At 43.3% G+C, this 27,859-nt stretch overlaps 1 protein-coding gene across 1 annotated transcript; it reads right to left on the bottom strand.

The window, feature by feature from the left end:
* Positions 1-13,405: 13,405 nt before the first annotated feature.
* SSMEM1 (serine rich single-pass membrane protein 1) lies at positions 13,406-25,644 on the bottom strand. The gene is made up of 3 exons (XM_004608392.2): positions 25,462-25,644; positions 16,917-16,971; positions 13,406-13,902 (listed from the first exon to the last, which is right to left on the bottom strand). Exons 1-3 carry the CDS (start codon positions 25,642-25,644, stop codon positions 13,406-13,408), a joined length of 735 nt encoding a protein of 244 aa, XP_004608449.2.
* Positions 25,645-27,859: the final 2,215 nt, after the last annotated feature.

The raw sequence follows: 27,859 nt of genomic DNA, 5'->3' as shown, positions 1-27,859 counted from the left end.
ACCCTACCTGCTGTGCTCCAGCCCCGCTTTTTTATTTTCTTTTGTGGATCAACCTTATTTTTAAATCTTTTTCTCTATATTAGTAATATTAGGATTTCTAATTTTGTATTTCTATATTTACCCCATTTGTCTTTTTACTTGATTTACTGATTTCTCTTTACAGAAGTTTAAATATTTTAGGTAGTCAAAAAATTAGTCTTTTCCTTTAAGATTCCTTAAAGGAATTTATTTGTGCTATGTTTGGAAAAAGTCACCCCTAGGTTGAGATTAGTAAACATTTTACGAGCGCTTTTTTCCCTCTTATTTTTATGGCTTCCTTGTTTCTATCTTTCAATTTTGTCCCATCTGGAATTAATTTTGCTATAAGGAATTAGTTCACATCACCTTTCACATATATTCTTCAAGAATATGTTTGTCAGTATTTTATATGTGTCCTTTAATTTCAACCCCACCCTCAAAGGAACGGCGTCAACAGGCTTAACTCCAAATATGTGATTGATTCTGGAACCCACCCCTTCCAGCACAGTTAATGACTTCCAGCTTTGGCTCAACTGGACTAAATTTACAAAATCCAATCTTATCGCTATCATCAACACACTCCTTTTCCCATGTGTGAATGTTAAGGACGAAATCTTCAACAAGATGTACGAGCACCGATACACAAAGAGATCGATGCCATCGAAACAAAACAATGCAATCATCTGAAATGTCTGTGCATCAGAGCTCAAACCCAAAAACCCACTTCCGGGGACTGAGGATTGTCAAGTAGAATATCTGAAAACTCCAAGTATGTTGCAGGCACACATCCACACTCCACTCTGCTCACTAAGCTCGGATAAAGATGAAGCCCAGGGGCTGGAGCGATAGCACAGCGGGTAGGGTGTTTGCCTTGGACGCGGCCGACCCGGGGTTTGATTCCCAGCACCCATATGGTCCCCTGAGCACTGCCAAGAGTAATTCCTGAGTGCAGAGCCAGGAGTAACCCCTGTGCATCGCCAGGTGTGACCCAAAAAGCAAAAGCAAAAAAAAAAAAAAAAAAAGTAAAGATGAAGCCCAAAGAAGGGGACCGGAACCTGCCTCCAGCGTGTCTGTGTGTCTGACCCAGTCAGGAGAGTCACTTCCCCCCAGTTTTCACTAAGAACTCTGGTTTTTGAAAGTCAGATTTGATGTCAAGTTATCTGGTATTTTCCCTGAACTGCCCTGGGGATTCTGACTTACCAATTGCGTTCTTTAATTTTTTTCCTTTTCACCTTGAATAGCAACAACAAAACTTGAACTTTTCCTCTTGTCGGGGCCCCAGGCTTTGCCTATGGGAATGCTGGTGGCGGCTTTAATCACTGAGAAAGGACCTTCGGAGAGCTCAGGCCCCTTTTGGGGCTACTTGTCTCATCAGTTTGCATTTCCAAGAGCATCTTTGCCCCATCATTCCAGGAACTGATATAGTGTGACCTTGCTGCCCTCCCCCACCCCTTAACCTCCCCTCCAATCCCATCCAACCTTGATCTCAGCAGAATTGGCTACAGAGAATGTGGAACTGGGACCAGGAAAGGGACCTGTTTCTAGGTGATGACTCCGTTTTCTCAGGGGCCACATGCCCCATTTATAAGCCAGCAGCAAGAGAGAAAAAGAACGTGAGTGAACAGAGAGCTAGTGAGAGACAAAGATGAAATGGAGAATGATAGAGAGAAGCGATGGCAAATTTGTTTTCAGGCCCCTGGTTCCAGTTCATTTCAAGAGTCATCTGTTTGTCCACTCACAGGGGCTGTGCAGACACTTGTGATCATTTTTCCTTTCTTGTTTCAGCTAGATGAAATGGTTTGCTCTTGCTGGAAACCAAAGAACTTGTGAGTGTGAGAGTGTGTGTAACAGTGTGAGTGTGTGTGTGATTGTGTGTGAATGTGTGTGTAGTGTGTGTGTGAGTGGGTGTGTAGCGTGTTAAGTGAATGTGTGTGTGAAAGTGTGTCTGAGTGTGTGTGTGAATGTGTGCGCATGCGTATGTGGTGCTCAGGAGGCTTAGGGGGACCCCTTTGGCTATTCCCAGCCAGCCAGAGGGGGCTTGAGGATGGGGAGTTACTCTGACCCTGTGGTGCTACTTACTCAGGTCACCTTGGCAATGATTGAGGGCTTCCAGGGCTGTACTTAGTGATGCTCAGGATACCATGTAGTGCTAGGGTTGGAGTCATTGCATGCAAGACAGGTTCCATAGTTCCTGGACTATCTCTCCAGCCCAACAAAGGATCTCTAATGCAGTGATGGGCTGGCCAACAGTTAACAACCAGTCCTCATTGTGAGCAGTCATGGGTGTGTAGCACTTGAAGGTTTCTGTGATATAATCGCGCTCACTGTTGCTCTGCTCCAAGTTACCAAAGTCTCATCACTGATTATGGAGTAGGAAGAGATGAGCATAATTGGTGCTGGCCAGCTTCCTCCCACTGCCGCCTAAAGAGCACAGCAGATGACCTGCTGCTCAGAAACTCCCAAGTCCTTCCGATAGGGGGTTCAAAGTTCAGGCTAGATGACCGCTAATTGGAAGTTCCTGGTGTCCAATCTTTGAATTAATTTCAAGTGGGCAGAATCTTGGGGAACAAAGAATAGAGGGTGAAGTTTTTAAAGAAAAAATATGCTATTTATTTTTATTGATAATTTTCCTTTTAAAAAATTACTTTAGGTAGTGTTGTTAAAATAGTGTCCAGTGTATGGTATTGATATGCAAAGTTACTGCATCCCACCACCACTGAAGTGCTCAAGACTCTACCACTGTCCTTGTCACTTCTGGTCCCATCTTCTCCTGCCCTCTCCCCTCTCTTCTGTTAATGAGTTTTGTTATCCAGGCTTAAGGATTTGTCATTGTTCTAGGCTGTCTATTCCCTTGTTTTGCCTCTCTCTATTCCACACATAAGTGAAATCACCTGGGTATTTGTCCTTTTCCCTCTGACTTACTAGGAAAAATACTTTTAAAAGTGTAACAATGCTTTCACATGTACAGGAATTCCCTGCTTTGGAGAATTTGCAGTGCACCTCTGAGCTTATGTGCCAGACCCAGTACACGGATCCAGTGGTTCCATGAATGAAGCTCTTTTGTTCAGTGTCATTTCATTATAACCTAGAGCAGAAGGAAGAACCACTTCCCAATGGGGGTACATCTTCCCCACATCTGTGTGTTCACTTTGGGTCCTCGGCTTTCCACTCCCATCCCAAAGACATTCACTGCGGGGTGCACTGGTGCCTGTCAGTTGTCCCAACAGATCAGATGCACCCTGAGAATGGAAGGGCATCCTGTCCAGAGCGGGCCCTCCTTCCTGTACCCCGAGCTTCCTGTACTCTGAGCTTCTGGAAGGGTACCTATACGAGTAAGAAAATGAACCATGAGTGGATCCCAGTGGTGGTTCAGTTGGAGAAGTGCTGGGCTCTTTGTTTAGAAGGTTGGCAAAGCTTTGTAACTAGAAATATGTGATAGGGACTTTATTTTTATTGCTAATCAATTAATCTGAGTCAATTGGATTTTGTTACAGGAAGCTTTACTTAAATTGTGCTCCCAACACCCAGTGATGTGAAGGAAGAACTCTTCCTATTTCCTTTTCTTTCTATTTTTGGAGAGAGCAGGGGTGAGGACATCCTCTGTGATGCTCTGGGCTTCCTTCTGGCTCTGTGTGTAGGGCTCCTTCCTGGTGGGGTTCAGGAAACCACGTGGGTGCCAGGGAAGCACCTTAATTCCTCTACTCTTTTCTCTTCGCTCATTTTCACTAACTGAAAGAAACCTGGAGAGGACTTTAAGCCTTTACAAGGAAAAAGCTGAAAAGTGAAAATAGCCATTGGAATTGATCTGGCACCCTTTGTTCGAGAAGGTTCACATGTACCCCGAGTAGCCAGAGCAAAGCCGCCCATTTTCTTCAGGTCTTGCATTTATCCTTCCATTCCTGCTTTCACCATGGCAAGTGTGGTTTTAGTTTGATGTCTTCTTTTGAATGACTCGGTTAGTTATTTTTCAGGCCACGCAGATCAACATTCCCCCCCCCCAGAAATGAGAGGACACCCTTAATTCCGAGTCTATATCATACCTGAAGCATCATAGAGCATCGTCTACACAGAAGGAAGCCCAGCCCAGTGCCTCCTGATCTCTCTCCACCCGGGCACACTTCCAACTTTTTTTCTTCCTGTGTTCCCTCTGCCCAACGACTGGACCCCTACACTGATGATTTGCTTCTCCTATTTACAAGATTTTCACATAGAATTTTCCCTGGTTGAGAACCCCTGGTATGGATCAGAAACTGAGTAAAGGCCAGAGAGATAGTACATGGGTGGAGGCTGTGCTATCGCTTGTATGTAACCAACCCCAGTTCAACCCGTAGTGCCTAAGCACTACCAGGAGTCGTCCCTGAGCCTGAAGCCAGGAGTAAACGCTGAGCAACACTGGGTATGCCCCAATCCATCCCTCCAACAAAATAAACAAAGAAAATAACTAGGATCCTTCATTGTCTGCAAGTAGCAGAGACAATACCTGTGTTTAAGCAAAAAAAAAAAAGGAGAATTTTCTTGTCTAACAAGAAATCCAAAAGGGGGGAAGATTCCAGAATGTGTTCATTCCATGTTCTCACTCAGATATGTTCGGTCTGCCATAACCCCTTAGACACAGCTAGCCATGTCTCTGCATTGACTGGTTGTCACCCATAAAATGAAAAGTGACCCTTTCTGACCAGCGTGGTTCCATGTGAAGAGGGAAGAAGCTTCTGAGCATTCTTCCCTGTGACCCCCCCACTTGCAAGCATCCCTTTTCAGTGAGGAGGCCTTTGGAGGACAAAGGGGAAGGGCCTCATCCTGGTTCGACCAATGAGATGCCATCTCTAAGTCCAGTTGAGGAAGAGGAACAATGGAACAAAGAAGGAAAAAGCAAGAGGCCCTGGCTGTGGAATGTAAGGGAATCCACAGTCACGGGCCCTTTCTGCAAGAGACAAAGAGCACTCTGGTCCTCAGCGGCATTTCACCAGCTCTTTTGTCTCTCGCTCCGCTCTCTGACCTGCCACTCAGTCTTAGGACCGCTGCCCGCAGACCTTCCAGTGGGACCTGGTTTTTATCTCCCCCACTTCCCCCTTTTGATTTATACTAATTAGTAGCAGAGCTGCCTTCCCTGCCTGACAGTCTCACGGCTAAATCAAGATTTCGGACCCATGAAATGTCATCATGACCGAGGGCCCCAGTAGACAAAGACAATTACAGACCCACAGGCCCCTGCAGTACGGCACATGGAGAAACTGCCTGTCCAACCGTGCCCAGACTCAGGAGATAAGAACTTATGATCAGGACTGGGAAATTGCCCAAGACTATAACATCGTTTAAAAAGAATGTTTCTATGCTTCCTTCTGTGCACAGAGAGTTGATCTGCAATGAGAACTCATTTTCAAAAGGTCAGAGAGAACGGGGTTTTGTCATACATCTTTCCTCTGCTAACTTCTCTCGGCCTCTTTTCTATCTTCCAGTCTGAGCTGGTTCCAGGTGCTATTTTCTTCTGGAGCTGTGTTCCATTTAGAGATAAAGTGTTGCTCTTCTTCACACAGAAAAGTGCCTCTAATTTCACATTGATAGAGCGGTAAGCAATAGAAACAAGAAAAAAAAATGTTTTTTCAAGTATTCTCTCCCTTTGGTCGGCCCCAGTTCGTGCCCGGTTCACGTCTCTCTCCCCTCCCCAGCCCCTCTCTGGCTTCATGTTCCTGACAGACAGAGAATAGCCAGGTGGCACTGGCCCCTGAAACTTGTCAGGCGGTATTCAGAGCAATAAAGAACACATCATCCAAGTCTTGGGTATATTGTTACAGGGAAACCCTGTTTAGAATTCACTAATTGGGAATTTGTGATAATTTGAGGAAGGGCTGGCTGAAGTTAACCTTTGTACTATCTCTGGAAAAGAAAAGGAAAAAAAAAAAAGAGTTCACTGAAGTTCTGAATCGTGTAAACAAGATTGGAAAGGGAATAATTATCTACTTAAAAGAACCAGTTGTTTTGAAAAGCTTTAGAAGTATCCTTTTACATACAAACAGGGTAATTATGATTTAAACAAAGGCTGGCTTGTTTCTAAGAGGCTTTGAAATGTCAATTACAAATTACTCTTGTCTATTCAGCAAGGCAAAAGCCCACCCCCATGAACCCCACCCTCCACGCCAGGCAACAGTTGGTTAGCTTGCCCCACTTACTTTATCTGAGAATAACCAACCTAAAGTTCTTTTAAAGTAGTATACTTTGATTCAGGCTTTTCACGCTCCTAGACAGTTGGATCATCCTATAGTGAAGATGAATTTGCTAATGACCAGCATACAACAATCAGGGATGCAAGCGGGGACAATAGCCTTCGCCCATTGAGTGGGCTAAGCCAGCTACAAGAGAAAACCTACAAAGGGTACACATTTTTCTCTTACCACAATGAGAAACCCAGTGTGCCTAGCAGCTACACACACACACACACACACACACACACACACACACACACACACACACACACACACCACCCCGGAAACAAAGCAACTCTTATCCTTGTTTTGTGCTGAACTGTTATTTTGTTTGAATAAATGGTAGTCACACCCCACCACACCGATTTCCCAATCTGTACATGGGTCAGTGTTTTCACAAACACTGCTCTGAAGTCTGACAGCTAATAAGAGTCCTTGGCGAGAGAAAGAGGAGGTGGTGCTGAAGAGCCAGAGTTGCTTTCTGGCCTGCTGAGAGAAAATTCACACCCTCCTCCCCTCCAATAATAGACCAGCTGAAGTTGGTGGCCCCCAACTGCCCCCGCGCCCCCACAGAGGGCTTATGTGAGGTGCAGAGGGGAGGGTCACTTTCTTCCAATCCACCCGTTACTCTGGAACTGACTGGGAAGGCTAGGACTGATAGTCTGAGATATGAGCCCCGACACAGCACTTACCTCTAGCCCCACCAGCCCCATGAGGTGGTCATCAAGACACACCTGATGTCCACTCGGTCTTCTCGGCAAGGGTGTGACTCCCTACCACTGCATTTCTCAGGGAGCCATGGACTCAGGCTGGAGTAAGCTCTGGCCTTACCTAGGGCTTCCAGGGCTTTGTCCTTGTCACAGAAAAGAATTTCAGGAGTAGACGTGCAGTGAAGTTAAAACAGATTTTATTTGGAGGGTTTTGAAGCAGGGAGGAGGGAGAGAAAGAGAGAGACACAGTAACATGCTCCAGAGAGAGAATGCTGACTTCCCCAAAGATGGAGAGAGCCTCGGTACACATTAAAATGTGGAGGAGAGGGGAAGAGAAGTGGGATGCGGCCAGTACGTGTCCTCAGGCACCACATGTGCTCGGCCATGTGGGCACAAGCAGCACATGGGCTTGGGCAGCATATGCGTGCACTTCCTTTGTTCAAGGTGGCTTTTATAGGATTTTCCCAAGCTACCCCACATGGGGCTTTCTAGCTAGGTAAGAGTTTGTTGCTAGAGCGGTCACCAAGTGGGGGTAGAGTCAGGATGTACTTCTTTGAAACTCCTTTTCTTGACCTTTGTTCCCACTGGATCTCTTCTTGGGGCGGGTCCAGCCTTCTTTGGTCTGGGCTAGCTCCAGGTAAAGGTCTTATCGGGTCTTAGTTGCTGTGGCCACAGGTGGGTCCTGATGGCCTTAGGGCTAACTGGTTTTTCTACTCCCCAGGAATTTCATTGCCATGGGAGGATCCCTTCCCTAACCTCCCTACATCATATTCAGCCCACGGCTTGAGTCACTGTCTCTAATTCCTCAGGGTAAAAGCCCCTTCCTTTCTTCACCAACCCTCCCAGTTGTTTCCACATCAGCCTTTTCTTTCAGATATTACCTTAGTAAACTGGTTTTCCCACCATTGATGGAACAGGTAAGGGTACCACACTCAACATTTCCAATAACTGTTCCTCTCTCTCTGCCCACTCTCTGACTCTTGGCTTCATTTTTCACTCAGGCCGGCTCTGCTCTCACTAGCCTCAGTTCTGTAGTTGGTATTGGGTTTTGCAAGTTTTCTAACTGCTCTCCATGAAGAAGATGGGTACTGCATGACCGTCATGGTTGAAATAAAACCTCTGTAGATGGACAAGAGTCAAGACCCAGTTTCTCCATACCCAACAGCTCAGTGGCCTTGAGTTGTCCTTTAACTTAATTTTCCCAGCCTCAGTCTCATTCTCTGTGACATTGGGAAAATATAACAATGCTGATCTGGCATTTATAAGTACTCTGTAAAAGCTATCTATTATCAGCATTACTGTTGTTATTGGGTAGTTTTGATCAACTCACTTGTCTCTCTTTCCACCATCAGACCACAATACTCAGTCTGAGAGGACCTGTACCAGTTCCACCATTTACCTGGTGTTTATAGTTCCCAGCTCGCCTGTCCCTTGAGCCCTCTCTAAATACCTCCTATGGGGAGAGAAGTCACAGCTGAGCCAAACCTCATAAGCCTAGTCTCCGGTTCCAAATCACTGGAGCCTTCTTAGGATGGGGCAATTCCTGCCCCGTTGCAGAGCCCAGTGCTCCACCCACCTGTAACTATCCAGCAGCTACTTGAAACCTGGGAATGTCAGAACTCTCTCTCCAGTCAGGGACAAGGGGTGCTCAAGACTCACATGTGTGCAGCATGGTCAAGACAAAGCCACTCACACAGGCCATAGACTCATGGTCATATAACCAAGTTCATTAGGATCAGCAATGGTTAAAATAGAGGCTGAAGGAATGTGTCCACGAGCACTAACGAACAGGTGGTAGAGGGAGGAAGGCTGCTATTATGGATGGGAAGAATCTGCTAGAGCACAGCCCTGGAGGGTCTAAAGCAGAGGCAAGGCTGACGTTTTGCAGACACCCAAAGATGTCTGCTTCCCATGTCCCAAGCCATCGGCCACTGGCAATAACAAGGTCGATTATTCTATGCTTTTTTTTTTAAATATCAGGTTTCTCCAGCCACAGGTGGATTCCCAGGGCCTAGGGCATTCCACCGGGCCCAGCAACCTCTAGTGGTCAAGGAGCTGTGCCAGGAAGAACTCCAACACCCACCCTCACCTGCTTCCCCTCACATTTAAACAGCCCAGACCCACAACTGGTCTCAGAGAGAAGCCACAGCTGAGCTGAACCTGTAGGCCTGAGACGCCATCCTGCTGAACCATCCTAGTGCCACAGCTTCTGGGTCAGCTCCCAAGTTCACAGGACTAACAGCCCAGATGGGAAAGTTGCACAGAAGCCCACTTAACTCAGTACATGAAAACAATAGCACAGAAAGCTCAACTAGCACCGAACAGCTTAACGAATCCTCAGAAAATGACTTTAGTAACACCATTATGAAATATATGTTGTAACAAGCAATAAAAATCAAGTTAGGGGCTGGAGTGATAGCACAGCAGGTAGGGTGTTTGCCTTGCACGCGGCCAACCCAGGTTCGATTCTCAGCATCCCATATTGTCCCCCAAGCACCACCAGGAGTAATTCCTGAGTGCAGAGCTAGGAGTAGCCCCTGTGCATCACTGGGTGTGACCCAAAAAGAAAAAAATCAAATTACTTTATGCCTGCTGAGGGAGTAGGCTGAGTGGGGGGATTGGTGGGACGTGGAGGGGGTAATGGGAAGGTCACAGTGGTGGTGGAATTTGTGTTGAAATATTGAATACCTGAAATGACTGGCTGTAATATGAACAACTCTGTAAATCACAGTGTTTAAATAAAGTTTCAAACAGAAAAAAATATAAATACTTCCTATGTGTATATTTATCCTTCACCACATCCATCTCAAAATCCCATAGTTCTCTGCACCACAGATCCTAAAAGTTGCGTCAGGTCGGTGGGCATTGCCACAAAGGACTGCTCAGGCCATTTCACTGCATGGGTGAGTCATAATAGTTCCCAAGAATTCCATGCCTTTCCTCAAGCCAGTCAGTCACATGGGAAACAACCATTGACCAGAAGAACTAAAGATGTCCTCATTTATCATATTCAACAAGAGGAGACTGGAGAGGGCCATTTCTCAGACCAGGGACCCTATGTGACAGCTCTCACAAGGATCTGGATTAAAACAACATCCAACCATAACTAGTGCTTGCACCCTTAGTTTCAGGACATTCCACCCCCCCCTTGCCCCATCTGTACCTCACCCAATAATCCATTACCAACATGACTGGCTACGCTTTTGCTCCTCATCCTATGACATCCTTGCTTTATTCCTTTGAGTCAGTGCATTTGTCGTTTGGGTTATGTGTATCCTCCCAACTTTTGGCCACTGTCTTGGGTTTAATACATTCAGTGCATCCCTTCCCTTTGTAGCTCCTAGGTTTCAACTCAACTCTTACTCCTCATTGCTATTAGTGACATTTACCAACACCTTATTCCAACTCTGATGTGTTATAACCCCATAGATAGGACCATGAATATTAGCTGTCTTTGATATGACTTTCAATTATAGTATTAGGTTAGAATCTATGTCCACAAACAAAATATTTAGGGCATAGGTACTTACTGTTGTCTGGGGGTGGAAAAAGAGACATGAGCCTGCTTTTCCTGGTGACAAAATATCTGCTTGAACATTGTTTTTGCTGTATAGTTATCATTTTGCTGTATAACTTATCTTAAAATCAGAATCTTCCATTTTAGTGAAAAATAACTAAGGCCAGAGTCATCAAAATTTGACCTGGGTCTAAATCCTGTCTCTACAATTTACTAGTATATTTTGAACTTGGGGTGTGTGTGTGTGTGTGTGTGTGTGTGTGTGTGTGTGTGTGTGTGATTTTGAGATGCTGTACAGAAACAAGGTAACTTAAGCATCGTGAGCATATCGAGCTGAAAATACCTATCATTCACTAAGTTTTAGACATTGAACCCTGCACTGTTCTTTCTGCCTCAGCTCTCCCCAGCTCTTCCTTTTGTATTTATGAATCCTATTGTATATTGATTCCACTGCATTATTTAACTGTCTTGTGGTCTGGTGCTGAAATGGGTGACTGTGATACATAAAATCATGAACTTTACCTTTAAAGGTTGATATATGCTATGAGAAACTTGTGAACAAATGCACTCATGAAAATGTTGATAGGACCAAGATAGAAGATTTTTCAAGGTACAACCGAACCTTCAGGAGGGGCTGTAGTGTGTTCTGCCTGGGGTAACAATTTGTTGGAGGTGGGTGTCAAGGAGTAAAGGACGTCTTCATGGAAAGTGGTAATGGGAGTTGAACCTTGGAATGTCCTTCTTTTCTCTCACAGCCTCCGACCTGCTCCAATCCCGAGGCAATCTCAGCAAGACAGTCTCCTACAAGTGGACACAGAAATGTTATCCCATGTTCTGGATTCAGATACCCTAAATTCAGTATCTCCACAATGCCCCTCAAGTCACCCCCCACCCTTCCCCCCACATCTCTTTGATGTAGTGGAGGAATATACTGTCAAAAAAAGACTCCTGAATCCTGAGACCTCGCTGCATGATAACTAACAAAACACTATTGAAAGACTTTGTTTTGGGGGTCAGAATGCTAGTACAGTGGGGGTAGGGTGCATGCACACAACCAACCAGAGTTTGATCCCAAACATCCCATATGGTCCCCCTTGTCTGCCAGGAGTGATCCCTAAACACAGAGCCGGGAGTAAACCCTAAGCACCACCAGATAAGACCCAAAACAAATAATAGAACCTAAAAAAACCTTAATTTTCAGTATTAAGCTGCAGTCTTTAACCCCCAACCCCCCACTTTATTTAAATACTACGGTTTACAAAGTTTTTCATGACGGTTTGTTACAGGCATTCAATATTCCAACACCAATAACACCACCATGATCACCTTCCCTCCACCATTGTCTCCGCTTTCCCAACCAACCTTTGAGCCTGCCTCTATAGCAGGCCCATAATAATTTATTTTATATTGCTTTACCACTACTAAATGGCTAACTAAATGACCAAAAATATTTCTACAGAAGGAAATTTGTGAAAATGGCTGTATCCGACCATGGGGACATCAAGTCCTTGTCTGAGAGCTTACTAAGCTGTTGTTGCAAGCATTTTGCATTAATGTTTCTGTTAGTCAAGATTGGTTGGCTTCTGTGTTACATCCCATCCCATCTGGTCCCATCCAATGAGCTCCTACTAGGATGTAGGTGTTGTAGAGTTTGGAGATATCTGGCCACACAATCCAGGAAATCCAAAATATTTAACTGGGTGGTCAGTCAGATGGATGGTGGTGCCTTTGGGGTGTCGGAGCTGCTGTCAGGGATTTGTTTGGGTGGGGGCTGGCCCATCCCCTTCTGAGATTGCCCCTGAAATCTCAAAACTGGTCTTTATTATATGTTGTACCTAAATCCTTCCCCAAGACTTAATCCCTTTGAAGTCTAGCTCGTGGTTTATCTTCCCTTGCCAACCATCTTCTCTGGCATCTGGGCATTATTTTATATCCTAATGGGATTCTACCATCTATCTGGATAAAGATTGCTAAAGGTCTCCACTTAACTGGAAAACCTAGACTCCACTATGTCTGAAGTATGACCAGCCTGGAACAGCTCTCCCTATCTGAGCAAACTAGACTGGGGTCTCTCTGAGCTCTCTTTTCTACTGGTCTTCATCATGGTACCTCTGACCTGCCAGTGCAGTTTTATCAAGAACCCTGCTAAGTAAGTTTAGTGTTTCCCTAGCTTTGGTTCTGGATACCCACTTGTTTTTGCTGTATCTGGAGTTGAGTCCAATTTCTTTGCCTTCATGAAAGAATTTAACCCCCTCCCTTGTACAATAAACTCGAATCAAGTCTTCCTAGGCATTTTATCAAGTGTTAGAACTCATTTTTGTTTTCTGAACACTTGCAAGGCCCTTTGGACAATAACCATGGGCAACCCATGGACAGGTTGCCCCTCTGCATCATGCTGTGTATCCCTCCCACCCTGCTTTCTTAACTACTCTAGGAGTCAGGTCTTATTTCAATCTCTTGAGGTCTTCTGTCCCTAACTCCTAGTTGACATATGTACACTAAGACAGCTCTGGTGGTAACATCTGAAAATTTGGATCTGGAGAACATGGACCAACTCTATTTCATAATTCTATTCACCTAATTCATTCCATCAGGCAGATAATCAAAACATATGAATAAACATATGAGTATAAATATATTTTGGAGAGCCTCCTTATTTGTAGTATAGACATAAACAAAATATGTATACTCAAAAACATAAAATGTCTTGTGTACTTGTGAATTAAAAAATCAGAATAAAGGCTGATCTTTGATGTGGCACTGGTGCCATAAACAAACTCACTGGCCAATTTGGAAATAAGAATTATCTGAAAATTTACCTCTGAAGCTCCAAGTATGTTTTTATTGTTTTTCTTGTAAAAGTCTCTTCACTTAGAGCTGTGATGATTTTGGGGGGAGGGCGTGGGTGCGTGTTTCATCTCTTTTATTTGGCTTCAAGTTAGATAAGTACTTAGTAAAATTCAAATTTTGCTTAATTGTGTGCTGATGTCAGGTATAGTATTTTCCTCTTGAATATCTCCTTTCATTTGGGCTGTGGCTGAAGCACTTTGATGGAAATGGCGTGTTAGCCATTCATTGGTTCTCATGGCTTTGCAGTGGAGGCAGGGTCGTTCCTTGATTTGGTGATTTCCCAGATTCCTTCTTCTCGGAGCCAGCTTTCTCTTCTTGAACCCAGCAGGTGATGGGGGGTGCTCACTCTCACTCTCCTTCCATGAAGAGACACCCGAGTTAGATATGTCAGTGTCACACTCAGTAGTGTCTCTGTTGTTCTGGGCAAGATTCACCTGGCTGAACTGAGTCTGGAGTCTGGCTCGCCTTTGTTCAAGATAGGCATTGACGAAAGCCACTTCGGAGTCAGTGACAGCAGTAAATTGGCTCAACTTGGATTTTTTCATCATTTCTGAGGCATCACAGGCACCATCATTGTTTGGCCGCCTTTGGGAACTTTCTTTGCTTCCTACCAAGTAATGAAACAAATCGACAAGTGAGGCATGTCACCAAATAATCAAAGTTCATCGCAACATTGTGCCCTTTCTTATCCTTCTCAAAATCTAGATGGGTTCTCTGGGGTTATACAAACAAAAGCAGCTTGATCTGAGGAGGATAGTTTGCAGGATGTATGACAACCCCTCTCTGAAGGCAGGCACATTATTATGTTCTTTTGGTTTTGATCAAACCAAGACATAATGTTACAAATTTCTTTGTATTGATAAGGATCCCAGACTCCTGATTGATAGAACTGGATTGTGCAGTAGGGAACTTCCCAACCTATAGCCACTTTTCTCCTCATTATCACATTAAAAATATATCCCTTGGGTAAACAATCATTGTATGACTGAAATGCAAACATGAAAGTAAGTTTGTAACTGTACCCCATGGTGATTCACTAATAAAAAATTAAAATAAAATAAAATATAAAATTACATGTTAAAAAAATACATCCCTGATGCTTCCTCTGCTGTTTTCTATAATATGCATTGTACATTCCTTGTCTGTGCCTGCCCAACTCCTTCCCTATCCCCAACTCCCCACAGTTAACTTTGTTCTTTCCTGAGTATTTCCTAGGAATGTGCAGAACTCATCTCAGTTGCCTTCTGCAAAGCTACCACTCCTATTTGCAAATGTTGGTAGCTGAGTGCAGTTTCCAGTATCACACAGAACATCCTGAAGATCAGAAGGGTCAAATGCTTAACCTATTACTTTTGAACTTTTATGGACACCTGACATAATATAAAATGAAAGGTCTCTAAACTTTCCCAGAGATAATTATTGTTGTTTTTCTTTGACTTGAGTTCTTAAAAGAGCCACATGTGTATATGTATGTGATGTGGGTAGCAGGGAGCTAAAAAGATTTCTTCTTTATACAATAGTGAACTGGAGTTGGCTCATACAAGTCAGCTCACAAGAACTGATTGTTAAATTTCCAGTAATTTTGTGAAATGATTGTTAAACACAGCCATTAGTAAAAATTAAATTATACAAACTTACCATTGAGTCAATTTATTATGAAGAAACAGAATAATTACTCAAAACCCATCACGTCTTAATTATTTTACTACATTTTATTATGATGAAAGCTCTTAAAACTATTTCTGGCTGTTGCATATGCATATGGGAAATACTCCCATCTCTTCCCAATTTGTCCATCATTAAGTACATCATGTTGGTAATCTGAAAATGGTTTTGGTGGAATAAAAAACATAAAGGGGGCTGGAACAATAGTATAACAAGTAAAGGCTTGCTTTGCAGGTAGCTGACCTGGGTTCATATGGTCCCAGCACCCCATATGGTCCCCCAAGCATCGCTAGGAGTGATCCCTAAGTACAGAACCAGGAATCAGCCCTGAAAACAACTGGATGAATCCTCAAAAAAATATTGGGGTCAGGGGCTGGAGCTATAGCACAGAGGGTAGGGCATTTGCCTTGTACGCGGCCGAACCAGGTTTGATTCCCAGCATCCCATATGGTCCCCTGAGCACCACCAGGAATAATTCCTGAGTGCAGAGCCAGGAGTAACCCCTGTGCATCGCCAGGTGTGACCCCCCAAAAAATATTGGGGTCAGAGAGATAGTGTAGTGGGTAGGACTTTTACCTTGCACATGGCTGACCCAGGTTCAATCCCCAGCACTCCATATAGTCCTTGACGCTTGCCAGGAATGATCCCTAAACTCAGAACCAGGAGTAATCCCTGAGCAAAGTTCAGTGAGACCCAAAATAAATACATAAACATTAAAATAAAATTTAGGAGATTTTTTTAAGGTTCCATGAACTGTCTAGGTTTAAGAAAGTGACAGAAAACATGCTATTGACATGCATTATAGGGGGTCAAGCCTGTAGCCACTACAGATGGCTGGCACTCCAAATTAGGAGTTATTCTTCCAGGGTATTTGAAAACTGTTATCCAAGAAGTCATGCATGTCAACAGCAACCACATTCCATCACACATTTTCCAATTTCCTTAACTTAAAAGAAAATAGAACTGGAGCAATAGCACAGTGGTAGGGCGTTCACCTTTCATGCGGCCGACCCGTGTTCAATTCCTCCGCCCCTCTCGGAGAGCCTGGCAAGCTACCAAGAGTATCGCGCCCGCATGGCAGAGCCTGGCAAGCTACCCGTGGTGTATTCAATATGCCAAAAACAGTAACAATAAGTGTCACAATAAGAGACATTACTGGTGCGCACTCAAACAAACCAATGAGCAACGGGATGACAGTGACAGTGAAAAGAAAATAATTCCCAATAGAACTATAGTACTATCAGTTGCCTTCGTAGGCTGGCTAAGGATACACAGGTCTCCAACCAAAATCAAGAAGAGTATTTTTTCCAAATCAGTCATATAACTGATTTTTAATATAGAATATTAAATATTTTCTTGCCTGTAAATTGTATAATGTGTATCTTTTGTATCAGAAAAAAAAATGAAGTCTACACACATATCTTTGGAGAGCCCATTAAGATTTACCAGAACGCCACTGACTATAGGTAACTGAAAAATATCTCATGAGCCAGAGAGATAGCACAAGACTTAAGAAGCTTGCTGTGCAAACACATGACCTGGGTTTACTCCTCTGCATCACATATGTCCACCCGAGCGTTGCTAGGAGTGATCCCTGAGCACAGAGCCAGGAGTAAAGCCCTGAACACAGCCAGATGTGCCCCACCCCCATAATAAAAATAAATAAAATGAACAACATCAGGAAAAAGATGCCATAGCTCAGAATTCTGTAGTAATACAAAGAATAAAGGTGTGTGAAAGGCAAGTGGTGGAAAAGGAGAATATCAGGGAATGAGAAGAGAACTTGAACTCTAGCTACCAGTAACTCAAGCCTGCAGCAGCTCTAGTTACACTCCGTCATTTCTTGCTCTAGAGAAAAGAGCTCACCCCAGGGGCCTCTGCAGCGTGGAGGGCTGCGCACACTTCCCTGTCCCCCTCTCACCCCAGTCCCACACTACACGTCACACTGGCGCTCACCTTTACTTACTGAAGTGCTTGACCCCGTGTCTTCTTCCTTGCTCCTCTCGGACACCTGTGTCAGAAAGATAAACCCGCAATGAGACTTTCTAGTGTGGTTTTTCTTTCTTTCTTTTTTTTAAACATTCATTTGTTGACAGACAGTATTGACCAAGGTCAGAAAGATAGCACAGAGGTAAACATAAGTAATAAATAATACAATTCAGGTTTTTTTTTTTAAAAGGTTGAACTGTCTAAGTTTAAAGTGTTTACCTTGCACGCACTTTAAAGAGTATTGTCAAAGGCTATTGGTCAATTTTTGTTTGTTTGTTTGGGGTGTTTTTGTTTTTTGTTTTTTGGTTCTGGGGCTACATCTGGCAGTCACTTAGGGGACTATGCAGTGTTGGGAATGAAACCAGGATTAGCCACATGTGCCTTAACTGCTGTACTATCTCTCCAGCCTTGGTTAGATTACAACTTTTTAAAGTTCGTATTATTGGCAATTCTTTAAGATTTTAACTTTTTTTTTTTTGCTTTTTGGGTCACACCCAGCGTTACACAGGGGTTACTCCTGACTCATGCACTCAGGAAGTACTCCTGGCGGTGCTCAGGGGACCATATGGGGTGCTGGGAATCCAACCTGGGTCAGCCGCGTGCAAGGCGAATGCCCTACCCACTGCTGCTATTGCTCCAGCCCCAAGATTTTAACATTTTGAATCACATCCATGAACCACCTCCGGTTCCAAGTAACCTCATTCACTGGTCAGATCCAGAAACTCATAAATAAATCTCAAAAGAGATCAACAAGTTGCAGGGATTCTCTAGGACCCTGCGCAAGGCTGAGCCGTTCAGGGCACCCCAGAGGCAGAGGGGCAGATGAGCCCAGCACCTGCCCAAGCAGAGCTCCGGCAGCCGAAAGCCTGCCAATTGCTGCCATGCTTCCAGCCAAACAGCAATACTCAGAACAAGCCTCATCCAGAAATTAATCTGTTGAAAAACTCAGGTATGTGGGGTTTGTGACTGAAATCTACAAATTTTCAGAGTTAGGGATGGGCTACTTCCCCCCATCTCCCTGTACTTCTGGAAGCCCCAGCTTTCACATGCCTCTCAGCCACCACCCCGTTAGATATTTAACTTCCAGCTAAATATTAAAGATTTTGGACTTCTTGGAGCACACGGTCGCATGTACCAAGTACCAAGACATACATTTAAAGACATCCCAAACCCTACAACACTGATAAACCGGGAGTAGCACACCAGATTGGATGGGATGTAATATAGAAGGCAACCAATCACAAGGATGACAAAATATAAACCCAAAAGGCTTAACCTGTAACATTTTAGTCATCTCTTATATGAGGGCTTAATGTCTCCATGGTGAGATACAACAATCCTCACTAAATTTCTTCTATGGAAATATTTTTTGATCATTCTTTTAGCAAATTATTTATAACAAGCAAAATAAAATAAATTATTGAGGGCCTGCTATGGGGGCAGGCTTCAGGGGTGGTTGGGAAAATTAGAGATAATGGTGGTGGGAAAGTACAATGGTGGTGAGATTGGTGTTGGAATATTGAATGTCTGTAACAAATCATCATAGACAACTTTGTAAATCACAGTGCTTAAATAAAGTGTAAGGGGAAAATAAAATTAAAAAACAAAAACAAAAGCCTTTAGAGGCTGGAGAGATAATGCAGCAGGGAAGGCGCTTGCCTTGCAACTGACACAGGTTTAATCCCTGGCCCACCATATGGTCCTCTGAGCACCACCAAGAGTAGTTCCTGAATGCAGAGCCAGGAGTAAGCCCTGAACACAGCTGGGAATGGCCCCCAAAACAAAACAAACAAAACACTTCAATTTTATCATAAATTCTTCTCTAATTCATTTGTAGTTAAACAAAACATCATTTCATTCCTAAATGTTGCCAAGAAGCGTTTAAAGAGGGAAAATCAAAAAGAACTTTAATGGGTCTTCAAGACCACTGATGTTACTAGCAAGATATCAGGACTCTGTATACAGATACTGAGTGCGATGACTTACTAGAGTGATGGGCTATGGAGCAAAACCCAAAGAGGAAATCATATTAATGCACTACCCAGAGGAAACCAAGGACCAGCTTCCAAGCTTCCTCTCCTGTGGAGTGACAGTGACATAATTTCCCGAGCAATGAGCCACAACAATTCAGTGTGAAATGTGTATCAGAGAAACTAATTAGAGATACAGTGCCCAGGAGATTTATCAGAGGCCTGTCACAAAGAAACATCGGTCCTACCAAGTACCAAATTCTAACTCCCAAAAGAGAGCTAACTAATGCTTGAAATAAACCATACTGCTTGTATGATCACCTGAAAGATAATGAGCCACCCTCCCAAATTCAGCAGCCTAATTTTCAGACACGATAACTTTCAAGAATTTCTAAGGAAAATGATCTCATCAGATCTACCGTGTTATGTTTTTTTACATCTCTTTTTAAAAATTTTTTTTTTCGCTTTTTGGGTCACACCCGGCGATGCTCAGAGGTTACTCCTGGTTCTGCACTCAGGAATTACCCCTGGCGGTGCTCAGGGGACCATATGGGATGCTGGGGATCGAACCCGGGTCGGCCGCGTGCAAGGCAAACGCCCAACCCGCTGTGCTATCGTGCCAGCCCCTCTTTTTAAAATTTTCTTAAGTTGTCATTATTCACTCACTCTGCACCAGGCAGTTTTCACTCAGGGCACCCCAGAGGGGGACGGGTGAGAACCCTCCCCGCCCCAAGGGTCCCAGCCCCAGCAAGCGATCTCTACTACCCAACTGCCGCCACGCCCCAGGCCAGACCGTGCTTCTGCATCTCGGCCGCCCGACACATTATAAGATACTTCCTACCCATTTTCCATAATTACCACACCATATTTGATGGAGTTCAGACATAGCTCTTGGAGAGCCCGGCAAGCTACCCAGAGTATCCCGCCCACACAGGCAGAGGCTGGCAAGCTAGCCGTGGCGTATTTGATATGCCAAAAACAGTAACAATAACAGGTCTCATTCCCCTGACCCTGAAAGAGTCTCCAATCCTTGGGAAAGATGAGTAAGGAGAGGCTGCTAAAATCTCAGGGCTGGGAGGAATAGAGACATTACGGGTGCCCACTCAAGTAAATCGATGAACAACAGGATGACAGTGACAGTGATACAATATCATTATTCACATGTTTTCCCTATGTTACTCTTCTTTCCTAAAGTGCCTTTTCTCTAATTTGTAATAATTAAAATCCCACTACCTCATTTCAAAAAAAATTTTTTAATAAATTTTATTTATTTTAGATTTGCCACACCCCAGTAATTTGGTGCAGAACTTACTCCTGGCTCTGTGCTCAGGGATCACCCTTATAGGTGCATAGGGGCCCATATGCAGTGCTGGGGTCCAAACCTGGGTGGACTGCATGCAAGGCAAGTGCCTTGTCTGCCGTATTATCTCTCTTTGCAATGTTTTTGCTGAATTAATAGATTTAATACCCGATAAATCCTTCAAAATGCAGCCTACAATGCGTTTACGAATGATGCATCCATGATGTATCTACAAATATGGAAACCAGAAGAAATGCATTTTTTTAAATAGTTCCATTTTCAGATATTTTGCCCCAGTACTCTATTAAGAAAGGAATCCCACTTTCCAATCCATGTACTACCCGTAGGTGCTGAAAGTTTTGTCATAAGATATCAGTACAATACAACTCATACAGAAGATATAAAAAGCTATAGAAATATTCAGAATAATTTTGATACATCAAAATCTTTTGGGAATAGGTGGGTGGATGTAGCTCAGCAGTAGACCATAAACTCTTCATGTGTGAATCCTGGGTCTGATACCTAGTCACACACATACACACCCAAAAAAAAAATCCAAATTGTCTGGGAATCTATTACCAAGAAATAACTCCTCGCCTCCCCTTGTGCATAAGAAATGTTCGATATGATGTCACTGGGATAATACAAAAGATACAATCCAGGGGCCAGAGTAATAGTACAGTGGGTTAAGTTCTTGCCATGCACATGGCTTACCTGGGTTCTATCCCCAGCATCCCATATGGTCCCCTGAGCCTGCCAGGAGTGACCCCTGAGCTCAGAGCAAGGAGAAAGTTCTGAGCACAGCTGAGTGTGGCCCCAAAAAAGATATAATTCAAAAGTAAATTATGCTGCAATTATGCCATCTTATAATTTGTAGTGTTAAAAATTACTATTGTGGGGTTGAGGTGATAGCACAGAGGGTAGGGCATTTGCCTTGCACACGGCCGACCCGGGTTCTATTCCCAGCATCCCATATGGTCCCTTGCGCATCACCAGGAGTAATTTCTGAGTGCAGAGCTAGGAGTAACACCTCTGCATTGCCAGGTGTGACTCAAAAAGCAAAAAAAAAAAAAATCACTATAGCATTAACACTGAAAAACCACTGCACCCTGCTTTTGGTTTTTCTTTTTCTTTTTTTTAGTAATACAAGCACAGTACTTTTAAGCTGCACATAATGATCATGGCCCACTTTTTTTTTGTCAAAAATAAAATGGAATTTTTGTAGAAAGTCAAAACTTAAAAAAAAAAAGTCAAAACTTTTGGGGGTTGAAAGTATATACTTAGGTATTTGTAAGGTCATCACTTGTCCCATCCATTCCTTTGTAAGTACCTGATCTCACAATGTTCAGCAAGTATCTCTCAGGAGCTCCTATTCTGGGCAGGTGGGGATTTGTTTTAGGACCACCCTGTGCTCAGAGTTTACTCCTGGCTCTGTGCTTAAGGATCATTCCGGGCAGTGCTCAGGAGATCACACAGGGTAACAGGAACTGAACCCAGTTTGGCCACACTTAGGGCAAGCACCTTAGCTCCTATACTATCTCTCCAATTCTCAGGAGTTAGCTCTTTGGGGTTATTTCAAGAATTCTCTGAAAATCCTAAGCATGGAATTCTCTATAAAAAAAAACAACAAATTTTTGGTGGGTCTTAAAATATTTTAAATGTAGCATGCATGGAAGTTATTATTAAAAGATTATCTGGAGCTTGGGTAATAGCTCAAGAGCTAGAGAACATGCCTAGCATGTACAAAGTTCAATTCCTGGCATCAGACAGCCCCCAGAACATTGCCAGGTACAGCTCTGGTTGCCCCCAGCACACCACTGAGCACAGCCCTGGTGACTCCTGTTACAGAGGTGACCCCTGTAATAAACAAATTATCTCTCAATATTAAAGTTAATAATAGTTTGGCTATTTCTACATAATCTGCAGTTTTTTTCCCCCATCTTCCTATAATCTTCAATTTTTCCACAATGCATATTTGTTTGCAATGAAAGTGGGGACGTATTCCAAAACTCTTATTAGGCTTATAGCATTCTTACAGAAAGCTCCTGGATTTGATTTGATGCCAAATCAGAATATAATCACAAAATTAAAAAGAAAGATTCTGCACCACACTAAGTGGAATCATATGAACTGTGGTTACCAAAGGCATTTTATTAACTGCCTGAGGAAGCAGTGAGTGAAAACAGCAGCAGTGCCTGCCTTGAACAGGGTCACAGAGTGAAGGGGTCTGGCCTTTGCCTTTCTGACTCTAATCAGCTCTGACCTGAACAGTCACTTCACCCCGCTAATGAGGTGTGTGCAAGATGAGGAGCCTGGAACGGAACTGTTTGGGGAAATGCTGGCACTGACAGTCTGAATAAACACTAACCAAATTCATTAACTATAGTACTTATAGTCTCTGAAAGCAATGTGTGCTTCCGGGGGAACCTCGTATAGTCCCCCAAACTCCACCAGGAGTGATTCCTAAAGTACAGAGCCAGGAATACACCCTGAGCATAGCTGGGTATGGTCAAAAATAAAACAAAAATCCAAATAAAAAGTAAAAATAAAAGTAGCAAATACAGAGGAAATCAGCATGCTTCATACATGAGGATAATGACCATATTTTGATCATGCTTTTACTGCAAGGTTTGTGCATAAGGTTCATAGTTTTGCAGAGAAAGTTTTTAAGTGAAGGGGGAAAAGAATCTATCTTTCTTGACTAGCTTTCAGATGGTTTTCAGATATTAAATCTGGGATTCGTCAGAAGTCAAAATAGTCCAACCATAAGGGTACAAAGAGAAATAAAATCTTCTAAGATAATTAAGATATCAATCAGCCCTGAATAGTTCTGGTTACTGGCTTGCTTTTGGTGGGGAGGAGAGAGGGTAGGGCTCGGGGTTTACTCCTGGGGGTATTCTGGGGACCATATGTGGTGCAAGGGATCAAACCAGGGTCAGTTGCATGCAAGGTAAGTGTCTTACAGGCTGTACTAGATCCCTGGTATCCCCTGAATTTTTTAAAAAAATGGGTGGGGGGTTCACACCTGACAGTGCTCAGGCTTGCTCCTGGCCCTGCACTCAGGCCACTTGTAAAGGAGCTCATTGAAGGGATGGAGCCTGTGTTGGCTGTGTGCAGGGCAAGTGTCCTACAGGCTACACTCTCTCCAGCCCCTCCCCTGAGTCACTTGAATTCAATATTTCAAAATATGCTTTGAAACAGCAAATTAGGGGAAGAAACCTGGATCTATGCCCCGCCACCACCACCACCACCACTCCCACACAACCATCACTAACCACTGATTCTTTGGGTCTTATCAAATTTTAAAAAGGAGAGATCTCGAGATATTACTTGCTTAAGGTGGTGGAACTGCCGGCTCTCTAAGGCCCTTGCAGCTCAGAGTTCTGTGACTCCAAAGAGCTGATGTAAGCAAGGAAGCAGAGGAACAGCTACGAAGTTTTTTGTGGGCTTTGTGATGAAATTGCCAGGAATCAATTTCAATTTTTTGTTAATTTTCTAAAGTAGCTTTTCTTGCCAGGTCAGACAAATTCAATATACTTAGGTAGGGAGTGTAAGACATGTGTTTAAGCTATCGCTATTCTAAATCTCCTTTTGGCAAAGCATCTACCTTAAGAAGCATTTAGACTTGAGATGAAACTTCTTCTTGCGGGAGCGGAGAGGGGAAGAGTCTTTGATTATTGTAATGGACTATGGCTGGTATCGACATAACAAACCTCCTCCTCCCCATTTAGAGCTGATATAGCATTCAGTCTAGCTGACCGCTGCCAGCCCAGAGCTCTAGCTGTAATACTAAATGATGGTAGTTTGATTAATCATCAAACCTGGTATTAATGGCCAGGAAGATTTCTAAGTCAGCAATTTATAAGCATTCCGTTACTCAAAATATATTGGAGAATCAGGGTCTTGATGAAGTGCCCTATCTCATTTTTAAAAGGATGGTCCTTTCTCCTGCTAGTTGGAGAGTGGTAACTACTTCTATTTCATTTGGTTTCATTCGGTTTCATTCTGCATCTTCATCTATGCACTTAATTGTCTTATTCTTTAAAAAAAAAAAAACCTCAGTCCTATAATATGTATCTATAAATAGAACTTTTGTATCTTGATTAGAATCATATAGCAATAAAAGAAGTTTGGAGGTCATTAACCAGCAGGAAAGTTTATTCCAGCCATTATATAGCATCTAGACAAACTGCACACAATCTAAATGCCTCAAAATTATAGATTGGTTATGGGGCAACTGCAAAAGAGAAAATTATGCAATCATTAAGACTGCTGCTGTGTGAATATAGTTTGCGGAAGTGTTACAATATAATTTTAAGTTTAAAACAGCAGGATAAGGGCTGAGAGATAGTACAAAGGTTAAGATACATGCCTGCCTTGCAGTTAACCCAGGTTTGCTCCCCAGGAACAAATGGTCCCCTAAACACAGAACAAAGATTAGTCCCTGAGCCCTGATGGATACGGACCAAACCTACCCTTTGGTTCTCTCTTCCTCACCAGAAAAAAAAAGCAGGATGAAGGGCCAGGGAGATGAAACGCATACTTGCATTCTGATCCCCAGCTCTGTGTGGTCTCACAGCAGCACTGAGTGATCCCTGAGCACCTACCTAGGAGTTACCCCTAGACACTGCTAGAGATGATCCCTGAGCCAAAATTAGATTAAAAAGCAGGATGAGAATATATACTATGATGTCAACCATCTAAGATCAAATACAGAAAACAATGCTCCACCTGTATGAGGCCCTAGGCTGGATCTCTGGCACCACAAGCACTTCTGCCAAATAGTAATTCTTTGGGGTGAGAGCTCAAGGGACAGAACACATGCCTAGTATGACAGTGTCTGAGTTTAGTGTCTGGTTCACAGTACCCCTGGTTGCTTTTTTTTTAAAAACCAAGATAAATATATATTAGGATAGTGGGGGGGGGGGAAGATATACCACAAAATGAGTGGTTATCTCAAGGAAATAGGGTTACAGTTGCTTTAATTCTCCTTATCCCTTTCTATGCTCTGGAAGGAGATTGCCCTGTTTTGAAGATGACAAACCCAACATTTATTTTTACGTTTGTGGTGCTTCAGGTCAAACCAGGGTCTCATGCAGGCAAAACGGGGGCTATACCAGGGAGCTGCAGCCCCAGCCAAAATGGACTGCTTAAGAAAGTACTTTTATCAACGTGAATTTATTTTATGGGAAATCCCCTGTACAAACATATTGTTTTAAAATGAAAAAGGATATCATCCTACCCAGACAGAAGCCCGAGAGAAGACAATCAGGACCAATATAATGATAAAATACCAAAACAGGAAATTCCCTATTGCGCCACAAGAGTCATCCTTCTGGTATTCATAGTCCTGATTAGGGATGGGAAGACTTAAAGGCAGAGAGGGAGGATCCACCTCCCAAAATAAGGAAAAAAGATCTCCCATGATAGCTTCTGGCTTGGAAAATCAAACATGGTCGCAGAGATGAAGATGCCTGGAAGTACCTCACTCCATGTAGATGACAACTTCCTTGGCAACCAATTGTGACATGCCCATCAACTGTGACAGCAATGAGTGGTGCTTCCTGCCTTTCAAGGTTCTGAAAGACTCATCTCAAGGACTTCTATGAAAGTGTATTTCCTCCATCCCATAATAGTATGCATTCTGCCTATATCTGCTCTACCTAAAACTTGTGCACGCTTATTTTCGTGGCTTTAAAATTCAGTCTTAGATATTTGCTTTATTTATCTCTTTTTTGGTTTGGGAGGTTACACCTGGCTGTCTTCAGTGCTTAGGCCTGGCTCTTTGCTAGGGATAACTCCTGGTAGTGCTTAGGGGAACATATGGGGTACCAGGGATCAAATCTGGGTCCACTGTGTACAAGGCAAGTACCCTATCCTATGTACAATCTCTCCAGCTCCATGAGGTATCCATTAAAAAATCTTTTTCATATGAATTATATCACTATAAATCAATACGCACACTTGGGTGAGGGTTAGGGGAGTGAGTGACATTTGGCAGTGCTCTAGGGATACTCCTGGGTTTATGATCAGGCATCACTCCTAGTGGTCCTCAGGGAACCACATGTGCTTCCTGGGATCAAATCAGGTCAGTCACATGCAAGATAATAGTACCCATGTACTATTAGCCCTTGTACTCTCTCTCTCTGGCCCTAATATACACAATTCTAATGTATTAAACTGAATTGTGGTTTTCCCACAATTTATGTGTTGAAGCCCAAGCCCCCTTCATCAGGACCTGTTGGATAACATTGGGTTGTCCTTACTTCTCCCACAGAGAGCTTAGGTTTATTGAGTTACTCCCACAACAGTGCTCCTGAGGCACATACAATTCCATGAAGCACTAATAACCCTATATTTCTTTTCTCTTGCCTTTATGTCATTCACATGGTTTTTAAAGCAATGTCCTTTTTGTATAAACACAGGAAGACAGTTGATGGTATGCTTTTGTAACATGGGAGTTAATTGACTCCAAATAATATTTACTCCTGGGCATCCATCATATTTACCTGACGTAAACCTGGTTGCTCTTACTTCCTAACATCCCCAAAAGGAGGGTTCCAACAAGAGAATGGATGGATCCAGGGCAAGCTATAAGCTACCCTGGCATTGAAAGGGAACAAGTTAAGCACCTAAGTATAGTAAGTTAAGAATATGGTCATGGAACAAACTCTGTCATGACCCAAAAAGAAGTAACTGAATAAGGACCGTGATGGGGTTAGGAAAGACTAACCTGGCCTGAGACTGTGGTCTGGGATATATAGTGAGATGTCCCCAGGAAGAACCAACCTTTTAAGCTTAATATATCTCTTACTGTGTTCATACAAAATGACTAGAAATATTATAAGAAATAAATTCTCAAAAAAAAAAAACAGTGGGGCTGGAGCGATAGCACAGCGGGTAGGGCGTTTGCCTTGCACGAGGCCGACCCGGGTTCGATCCCCGGCATCCCATATGGTCCCCCAAGCACCGCCAGGAGTAATTCCTGAGTGCAAAGCCAGGAGTAACCCCTGAGCATTGCTGGGTGTGACCCAAAAAGCAAAAAAAAAAAAAGAAAAAAAAGAAATCCTCTATGACTGATTAAATGGATAGCCAGCAGAGGAAAGGAGAAAGCAATACACCCTGGATAGAATCCCACCCTTGAGCAGATCTCCTAGTAATCTGAAGTGCTGAGCTCTCAGAGGAGATTTTTGTCCTTGAGTAAATCCCCTAGAACTTCCCTTTACTTCTAGGGAAGTAAAGGAGTGTCTTTACTTCTGTTTGTTGTTATGACAATGTTAACCCCATCTATGTGTATCTCCACCCTTCATGATTTCTATATAACTATGCTGTAAGAGGAAAATGGGGAACATAACGAAGTCGAGGACTACACAAGAAGTAGGAATACGTAGAAGATTTTGAGGACAATGAGGAGACTAGGATGATGGAACTATGATGACTGGTACTACAACCAAAGCTATGAATATAATAGTGCAGTAAGGGAGAGATCAGACTACGCTGGGTAGGAGAGAGAAATAAACTCACTACCGACAAGCCAGGGATCCAGGCCCTGTTTCTCTGCTGGGGAGGAGAGAGAAATAAACTTACTATCAACCAGCCTGGGGACATTTATCTGTTCCCCCAGTCCTTCGTGGGTCCAT

This window comes from Sorex araneus, chromosome 1 (assembly GCF_027595985.1).
Source record: "Sorex araneus isolate mSorAra2 chromosome 1, mSorAra2.pri, whole genome shotgun sequence".
In the NCBI taxonomy this organism is placed as follows: domain Eukaryota; kingdom Metazoa; phylum Chordata; class Mammalia; order Eulipotyphla; family Soricidae; genus Sorex; species Sorex araneus.
This window is presented reverse-complemented; position numbering and strand designations above follow the sequence as displayed.

What these genes read in the sequence shown, in the direction of transcription:
- SSMEM1 (XM_004608392.2), bottom strand. Translation starts at nt 25,644, where the DNA reads ATGGGAGATCTTTTTTCCTTATTTTGGGAGGTGGATCCTCCCTCTCTG. An exon ending in TCTCTCGGGCTTCTGTCTGG is followed by an intron (nt 16,972 to 25,461) that starts GTAGGATGATAT and finishes TTTCTGACACAG; the next exon opens with GTGTCCGAGAGGAGCAAGGA. An exon ending in AAGCACTTCAGTAAGTAAAG is followed by an intron (nt 13,903 to 16,916) that starts GTGAGCGCCAGT and finishes ATTACTTGGTAG; the next exon opens with GAAGCAAAGAAAGTTCCCAA.